This window comes from Onychomys torridus, chromosome 11, assembly GCF_903995425.1.
Source record: "Onychomys torridus chromosome 11, mOncTor1.1, whole genome shotgun sequence".
Lineage (NCBI taxonomy): Eukaryota > Metazoa > Chordata > Mammalia > Rodentia > Cricetidae > Onychomys > Onychomys torridus.
Window position 1 is genome coordinate 23,979,557 of NC_050453.1, and position 9,494 is coordinate 23,989,050.

Here is a 9,494-nt window from a genome sequence, read left to right on the forward strand (position 1 = left end):
ATGTCAGCGGGCGGCGGGCATGGCAACGGGGGCAGCAAGCTGAGCTCTCACATCTTGAACTTCAAGCACCAAGTAGCCGTGGTCTTTCAACAGTTAAAGTCCGCTTCCACTCAGGTACTTCCTCTAACAAGAATGAACTTCCCAACAGCGCCACCAACTGGCTTATAGGGGACATTTTCATTCCAGCCGTTACACGGTCTCATCCTGGCTGGCCTGGAACTCACTACATACAGCCAAGGCCATCCTGAGCCACATAGCAAGAACCTATCTCAAGCAAACTGGTCTCTTCTCTCCAAAGAAAAGACTTTTGGGTGGGGCTCTATTTCACAAGAAATCTACTGGTTGATTACCATTGAGCCATTTCTTGCATTTTACATACAACTGCTGAGTGAATTACCAACCTACTTCATAGTTCTAATATCCAGCTCACAATTTTCTCTTGCCTTTGTCCACAGAACTGTTGAAAAGCATAGGGAAGTAGCCAGTGAACATTCCTGTATTCTGCCTAGCTAGAAACTTAAATAAGCGGAAAAGGCAAGCAAGGCAAGGCAAGAGCAAAGTTAGCAAGCTGATGCTGCCACCTAGTGGACACTGTTCTTTCTGCTCTTGTTATTATAGTGTTTTTAGTTAGGCTACAAAATAATGGATTTTAATTTTATTATAACATTTTATACATGTTTATCATTGTGATTTCTTTATATTCACACTCCATTATTCTCTTTTGACCTCTTTCCCTTCCATCTGGGTCTCTCTCCAAATAGTGCCTCTTCTGCTTCTATGATTGTGTGTGTGTACACGCATACATGCATATAGACACATAAGTGCACATGCATGCATACATGTGTATGTGCACATATATCTACTTTTCTTACTACTCTGACAAAGTATCTGAGAGAAGCCACTTAAGAGAGGAAGAATTTTTTATTTTCTGAGACAAGGTCTCACTGTGTAGCCCCAACTGGACTAGAACTTGCTAGTAGACCAGGCTGGCCTCAAACTTATAGAGACCTATTTGCCTTTGCCTCCAGAGGACTTACAGGCATGCACCACCATGCCCCATGGGAGTGAGGATTTGATTACCTGTGATTTCAGAGAGTATCGTCTGCTGTGCTTGGTGGCAGGAGCAGATCCAGGGAGGCAGCAGTGTGTGCCATAGAGCCTCAGATGGCAACTGGACCAGGAAGCAGAACTCAGGCCAAAAATAGAGATGGGTCCCCACTGACCACTGCTACCATTTGGGGTTCAAGCCCCAAAGACTCCACAGCCTTCAAGAATAACACCGTCAGCCAGGAACCCAGAGCTCAGACAAACCGTAACTGCATGAATGAGTACATATGTAGTCATAGGTAGTTAACCTAGATTCTGCACATGAGAGAAAACATGTAATATTCTTTCATTCCCTTTTTCTGTTCCCCATATCACCCTTTAAACCTTTCATCCCCACACATAGTCCTCTCTCTGCTCTCATGTTTTATATATATATGTGTGTGTGTGTGTGTGTGTGTGTGTGTGTGTGTGTGTGTTCATAGATACATAGATGATGCATATACATATATATGTGTATTTGTGAATACATCACACGTATATGTATAATGTCTTTAAATCTACGTTCTGCATATGAGGGAAATAGAATATATTTGCCGTTCAGAGACTAGCTTCTTTTGCTTAACACATGATCTCCACTTCTACTTTTCTATTTACTATCCTGAAAATGACGTAATTCCTTTTTCCTTTTCTTTCGTTCTTTCTTTTTTGTTTTTTGAGACAGGGTTTCTCTGTGTAACAGCTCTGACTGTCCTGGAAATTGCTTTGTAGATGAGCTGGCCTTGAACTCACAGAGATCCTCCTGCCTCTGCTTCCTGAGTGCTGGATATACAGGCGTGCGCCACCACTGCCTGACTGACATAATTCCCTTTTTCCCTATAACTGAATACAACTCCCCTGAGCACATATATTACATTTGTTCACCCACTCACCTGTGATAGGCATCGTGGCTGGTTCTGTGTCTTGGTTACTGTGAATATGCAATACACTCAGAGGAAGGAGGGGGAAAATATTCGGCGTCGTGCTTGACAATCTTTTAGCAATTTATGAAGAATGAAATACAAAAGGGTTTGGAACCCATCAGAAGACAGGTCCATAGTTTACACAGTTTCTGGGGTTTTTTTAATCATGTAAATTCTTCAGAGAATGGTAGTACAGGCATAAGTAGCCTTGTTTCTTTGGGCGGGGACACTGAAGTACACAAGGCTTATTTGGTTTAGCTATAATTATTCAAGAAATAAATGACGGACTCAAAGTAAAGTATAGGATACATGACAGTGGGGAAGAGGCGCCATGGCCACTCCCCTGCACTCTGTTTGTCTGGGAAAAGATTAGAAGAGAGTGCCTATGTAAAACACATTCAGCAAAGCAAGACATGGACATCTCTTGTGTCCCTTGCCCTGCTCATCTCACCCTGTTTACCAGTTTCTCCCAGAACTAAAACAGGAAGCAAAGTAAAAGAAAGGCTGGAGAACCTTAGTAGGGGTGGGGATTCCGGAGTAGTCCTGCTTGGTTTGTTTGAACACTTTGTTGGGCACTTCCTGTGTGCCAGTAGTTGTAAAGCTGTAGGTAAGGACAGAAGGTAGTGACAGAAGAAGTATGGGACCAGATCTGGAACAACTCGAAGTTAAGAGCAAAGGAGCCACCGCAACAGTGAAAAAATTTAAGGCAGGTATTTTTGAATAGTTAATACAGGAATAGGGAAATCAATGACTATTTTTGTATGTTGGCAGTATGTAAGAGGCAATGGGTTAATTTGAGTGGAGGAGGTAGAAGTGAGCTGGGTACTGTGGTGCACACCTGTAACCCCATCACTTAGCAGGCTGAGGCGGGAAGATTGCCATAACTCTGAGAAAGGAAAAGATAGAAGTGAGGTGGGCCTACATTGTACCGTTAACACGGGGCTGGGCTTTCTCTTGGTTTTTAATGGCTGCTATTTGCTGTTTTATTTTGAAGGTCTCTTTTTCAGCCACGCGGGAGTCAGTCGGAGTGTGGCTGTGGTCACTGCCTTTCTAATGAAGACTGACCAGCTTACCTTTGAAAAAGCCTATGAAAACCTGCAGACCCTCAAGCCAGAAGCTAAGTGAGTCCCATCACAGTAACACTTCTTTCTTTTCCTGTAAAGTCTGTGTGTGTGTGTGTGTGTATGTGTGTGTTTGTGTATGGTGTGTGTGTGTGTGTGTGTGTGTGTGTGTGTGCGCGCATGTGTGTGGTGGGTGCACTTCCCTGCACTTAAGACAAACTTGGAGCCTTCCTCGTCTGCTGTTACCAGTTCTCCTTTTGTCCTGAGGTTTTACTGAAAGAAAGCCGAACTCCACACTTGCTTTTCATTGCAGGATGAATGAGGGATTTGAATGGCAGCTGAAATTGTATGAGGCAATGGGATGCGAAGTCGATACCTCTAGTGCAATTTACAAGCAGTACCGTTTGCAAAAGGTTACTGAGAAGTATCCAGGTGAGTAAATACTGATTACTAGTGTAATTTGGAGTCTTCTGAGGTGTCATTTACTTGGACAACTAAATTCATTATATTACTTTTCAAGAATCCTAGGAGGCAGAGACTGTTGTTTTCTTTGATTAGTAGAAACCCACATGATTTAAAAATGGCTGGTATTGAAATCAGGCAGCCCCATTTGGAGTGAAGGCCTGCTCTTTTTGCTTTTCTACTGATTTCTCAACACGGAGATCTTTGTTTTCAGCTTCTGAGTTTAGCATGCATAGGCTCAGTTTGGCATTGGGATTTTGTCTGAAAATCTAGAAGGTTGATATTGACAGTTGGTTGCATTTAAATTACCTTGTAGAACTCCAGAATTTACCTCAAGAACTCTTTGCTGTTGACCCAACTACCCTTTCACAAGGATCAAAAGATGACATTCTCTACAAATGTAGAAAGTGCAGGTAAGATATTTTGTGTCCTCTGGAATTGTTATCGTCTTGGTAATTGAAAAAGCAGTTCAAGTTTTATTTTCTTATCTCTGTAGGAAGGGTTTGTTTAATTGAATATTGTGGAATTTTTAAATTCAAACCTGCCTCAGAAAGACTGTAGTTTAACAATCAGATTGTAGGGGCTATTGAAATTTTGAGTAGCATACTCAGTGTTGTATAATTTTGGCTTGTAAGAAATACTGTACATTTCATCTTTGTTTTCATCCTTTGGAAGTCATTGTTTTTGCCTTTGGCGGTTTTGCAGGCGATCTTTATTTAGAAGTTCTAGTATTTTGGATCATAATGAAGGAAATGGGCCAATAGCCTTTGCTCACAAGAGAACGGCACCATCTTTGGTACTTACCACAGGGAGTCAGGCTCAGTGTACATCTTACTTCATTGAACCTGTACAGTGGATGGAGTCTACTTTGTTGGGAGTAATGGACGGACAGGTGAGAACACTATTTTCTTTCTACAGTTTCATTGTATCTTCTAATTCTGTTCCTTTTTACCCTTTTAAACTGTATTTTAGAGCTGGGATGTGGCTCAGTTGGTAGAGTGCTTGTCTAGTGTGCATGAAGCCCTCGATTCCATCTCCCGCACCACATTGGCCAGGCATGAAATCCCAGCACTCTGGAGGTTAAGGCAGGAGGGTTGGAAGTTAAGGTCACATCAGGCATACAGTGAGTTTGAGACTATCCTGACATTCATGAGACACTGTCTCAAGACAACACAACAACAAACATTTTTATTTATTTTTAATATCTGCATTGCATTTTCTTTATTTTGTGTGTGGGTGAATGTACTTATGGGGATTTGGGGGTATCACACACTCACATGAAAGTCAGAGAACAGCTCCTGGAAGTGGGTTTCCTCTGTTCACCATGTGGGTCCCAGGAGCAAGCTCAGGTCATCAGGCTTGGCCAGAGGGTCCTTACCTGTTGTGCTATCTTACTGTCTGGATAAAAAATAAATAAATAAGCTGGGTGGTGGTGGCGCACACCTGTAACCCCAGCACTCGGGAGGCAGAGGCAGGCGAATCTCTGTGAGTTTGAGGCCAGCCTGGTCTACAGAGCTAGTCCAGGACAGGCTCCAAAGCAACAGAGAAACCCTGTCTTGAAAAACCAAAAAAAAAAAACCAAAAAAAACCCCCAAAAAAACCCAAAACAACAACAACAAAAAAAACTAAATACATAAATACATAGATAGATAAAAACCTATTTTAATCAACATTTCCATTCTGAAGATTCTGAGAATTGTACCTTTTTAGTGTATGAGTAAAGTCACCAGAAATAAAGAGTCTTTCTTTTTAAATTAAAACTCAAGGTCTTAGCCATGTAAGAATGCAGTCTACCATAAAACTGTGGTCCCAGTATTCAAGAAAAATGGTTTTAACAATTAGCTGATTCAAATTCATTAACCACATTTGATGGAGAACCACTCATCCAAGTTAGATTTGTTTTAAGACTGTAGTTTATGTTTTCAAACGTAAGACTAGATTTTAAAAATTAGATATATCACAGAATTAAAAAGTGGGATAAATCAAGGTAAATTTAGGTTTAAAACTTATTTTTCTCATTTATCTTTGTGGCACCCATTTTGTGTTTCTGCACTTTGGTTTTAATGCATTTGCTCCAGGATGCTTTTCATTCCCTATTAGAGAATGACCCTCACATTTGCCTTTATGCACACTTGATACTAATCTGAAGGTATTCTATAGCAATTTTTTTTTTATTGCAAGGGATTTAATTCAGGCCCTTGCATGCCCTATACATTTTACATGAGCTACAACTCAACCCCGTGTAATAATTTCAATGAATTTGAAAGGTTGTATGGCTGTATAAAAGTTTGTAAAGTAGATATTTTGTGAAACCTTTTACTATATTATCTCACTTGAGAATATAGTAGTAGCTACAGATGTACTTGCGATCCGTTGATGAGAAAATTTAATTTATATTAGTTATTATTTTGTCTGGAAAGTGGTATCCATATGTTTAGATTGAGCTGCTTTAAACTTGCTTTATTTGTAGTTTTAGTTACAAAGGTTTTTTTGTTTGTTTTTGGTTTTTTGAGACAGGGTTTTTTGTGTAGTTTTGGTGCCTGTCCTGGATCTTGCTCTGTAGACCAGGCTGGCCTCGAACTCACAGAGATCCCCTTGGCTCTGCCTCCCAAGTGCTGGGACTATAGGTGTGCGCCACTGCTGCCTGGCTGTTTGGTTTTTTGTAATCACACTCAAATTACAAAAAAAGAACTCTGCATTTTTGTTGTTCGTTTAATTTTGTTGAGAGACAGTTTTGCTATGTAGTCTGGGTTGGGCTTGAACTCATGATCTCCTTCCTTAGCCTCTTGAATGTTAGGATTTTAGGTATGTGTTACCAAGCCTATTCAGTTTTGATTTTTGAGACAGGATCTCATGTCTCAAGGGTAGCCTCTAACCCTTGGTCCTCCCAGGATCTCATGTAGCCCAGGGTGGCCTCCAACTTCCTGTCTGAGTGACATGACTGCTCATAGGTATGGTGGAGTAGAAAGTTTATAGATATGAAGGAGGGCACAGCCAGCGGCATCTGGAAGGGTCCAGACTGAACTGGGCCAATGAAAGGTATAGGGGTTGGGAGGAGAGTAAGAGAGAGAGGCCAAGAGACTGGGTTATAGGAACCAAAGACGCTGGGGAAGGGAAGTGAAACTCAGGGGCTGGAGAGGGTTAGGGGAGGGGGCTGGGTATGCCAGCCCAGGTATTGGTGAGTAGGGACTGAGGAACGCTGCTGGCAAGGGTCTGCTTTGGTATGTTAAAGGCCCCTTCATTAGCTATTTGTCCTGAGTTTGAGACCCAACATTGTCCTCCTGGGATCCATGTAGCCCAGGCTGGTCTCCAACTCTGGTCTTTCTGTGTCTACCTTGCAAGTGCTGGAATTAATGCACAACTGTGCCTGGCTCTCTCTTCCCATTCCTAGGATTATGATTTGTCGAGGTTTTTAATTTCAAAGTAATCCAATTTTGGTTTTTGTGCTTTTGGCTTGCCTTTATCTAACCTATAAAATGAGTGTGCACAGGCACAAAGTAAAGACATTTTTGTAGAAGATTCTAAATCATGGGTGAGTGTGGTGGTGCCTTTTATCTTAGCATTCAGGAGGCAGAACCAGATGGATTTCTGTGAGTTTAAGGTGAGTCGGGTCTACATAGAAAGTTCCAGGCTAGCTAGGGCTACATAGTGAGATACCATCTCGTTAAATAAACAAACAAACAAACAAACAAACAAAAACATTCTATCTCACTAAGAGATTGTATTATGTACCCATTTTTCTGTCTCCCTCATGATAGATACTATAAAATGTTGTGGAGTAAAGAAATGCTAATTCCAAAATGTCTCTGACTTTTTTTGATTACTTTTGAAGATCAGTATATTTACTTACTTATTAGCTGTCTTAGATGGTGTCTGTTGCTGTGATAAACACCATGACCAAAACCAAATTTGGGAGAAAAGGGTTTATTTCATCACAGCACACAGTCCATCTTCTAGGAAGCCAGAGTAGGCAGTAACAGAACCAGAGACCCTGGAGGAACTCTGCTTACTGGCTTGGTCTCCATGGTTTACTCCATAGGCCTAGTTTATATAAGAAAGCAGGCCGGCCTATGGGGGGGGGGGGGACCAGCCATAGTGGGCTGGGCCCTTCCATGTTGATCATTAATCAAGAAAACACCCCCACAGACATGCCCCACAGGCCAATGTGATGGAGGCAATTCCACAGCTGAGGATCCTTCTCAGGTAATTCTAGTTTGTGTCAAGGCGACAAAACGGACTCGCCAGTCATTTATAGTTTCTTTTTCTGTAAAGTGTTTTCTATCTTTTTTTCTTGATGTGTAGGAGCTCTTTGAATATTATAGATTTTTCCATTTCAAACTTATGTTTTGTCACATTGAAGTTTAAGACAGTAGAGAAATGTGTGTGTGTGTGTGTGTGTGTGTGTGTGTGTGTGTGAGTGAGTGAGAGAGAGAGAGAGAGAGAGAGAGAGAGAGAGAGAGAGAGAGAGAGAGAATGGAGAATGAGCTCTCAAGCTCACTACGTAACCTACAGTGTCTTTGTATGTGCTATGTAGCTGAGGTTCCCCTCAAGCTCCTCATGGTCCGGCTATCTAGGACCATGGTTGTATTGTCTTTTTTTTTTCACTCCCATTTCTGAGTTTTATGTCCAGACTTAAATAAAACTTGCTTCTTTGTTCATCTGGGAAAGGAGCCCATGTGTCATGGTCTAGTACGGAGGTCAGGAGAACTTTGTGGTATCAGGTCTTTCCTTCCACCTTACATGGGTTCTGGGAATGGAACTTAGGTCATCACGCTTGCCTTGCAAATACCTTTACACTAATCCATCTTGCTGGTGTTCAGGCTTCTGTAGCTCACTTTAAAATAAAACCCCTACTCAGACCATGCATACTAACCATAAATGATAGTGCTATTGTGAACATTAGAGGAAGTGTAGTTAACTTGGTGAGTGCTTTTGGATCTCTCTTACTGGAATATCAGTGTATTTGATGTATTATGCTACTGATACCAGTTAGTAATAGAAGATGAGAATCTGAATATGCATTTCCATCCTTTTCCATGATGTTCTCATTTGGAGTCCTGTTATGAATTGATTAGAAGCCAAGTGTTCATTACCTTGGTAAAAACATTCTTAGTTGCTTTGAGCTTTGCTTTTTCTCTTTAGCCTGAGGTTCCTGTTTGTCTATTTCAGTACAAAGTGCCTCTTCTGTGGCAACTGTAGTTTATGATAAAGTGTAAGTAAGTGTATCCTCTCAGATTACAAATTCCTTGATAAGCCCAGTGGTTTATCACACACCTGTAATCTGAGCACTTGGGAGGCAGCAGCAGGTGGATCTCAGAACCTACAGAGTGAGTTCCAGGACAGCCAGGGCCACACGGAGAAACCCTGTGTTGAAAAACCAAAACCAACCAACTACTCAACCAACCAACCAACCAACCAAAAAAACCAATTTTTTTTTTTTTTTTGATGACAGGAACCATGCCTTAGCTATTTTATAGACTTTATATTGATATCATATATATGAATTTATATTGTCAAAGGTAGTTGCTGGACGTATATAAAATGGATATAGTGACACATTTGCTTTTTTCAGCTTCTTTGCCCAAAATGCAGTGCCAAGCTGGGTTCCTTCAACTGGTATGGAGAACAGTGTTCATGTGGTCGATGGATAACCCCCGCTTTTCAAATACACAAGAATAGAGTGGATGAAATGAAAACATTGCCTGCTCTGGGATCACAAACAAGGAAACTATGAACTTAGGTCAGAGCTTGGAAGAAAACCTGATGAAGCATACTTCTCTTGATGGTTATCTTTTATAACAGAGTCAAAATTTCATTTGGAGTGTCCGAAGATAATTTACTGTAGCAGGTTTGTGTTGGTAGCTTACTACTACATGGTGTGTGATGTATATGTAATACTTCACTGGTCAGTCCAGGCTTTTAATCATGTAAATTTGATTTGTTATTAAAATCTTTTATACCCAAA

General features: G+C 41.1%; 1 protein-coding gene across 1 annotated transcript; it reads left to right on the forward strand.

The window, feature by feature from the left end:
• Dusp12 (dual specificity phosphatase 12) lies at window positions 1–9,494 on the forward strand. Its single transcript, XM_036202678.1, has 6 exons — window positions 1–114; window positions 2,814–3,127; window positions 3,381–3,499; window positions 3,846–3,942; window positions 4,235–4,421; window positions 9,102–9,494. Exons 1-6 carry the CDS (start codon window positions 1–3, stop codon window positions 9,261–9,263), a joined length of 993 nt encoding a protein of 330 aa, XP_036058571.1. The 3' UTR covers window positions 9,264–9,494.

Coding starts and splice junctions, on each gene's coding strand:
- Dusp12 (XM_036202678.1), top strand. CDS start 1: ATGTCAGCGGGCGGCGGGCATGGCAACGGGGGCAGCAAGCTGAGCTCT. Junction 3,128..3,380: donor ACCCTCAAGCCAGAAGCTAA/GTGAGTCCCATC, acceptor TTTTCATTGCAG/GATGAATGAGGGATTTGAAT. Junction 3,943..4,234: donor TACAAATGTAGAAAGTGCAG/GTAAGATATTTT, acceptor GCGGTTTTGCAG/GCGATCTTTATTTAGAAGTT.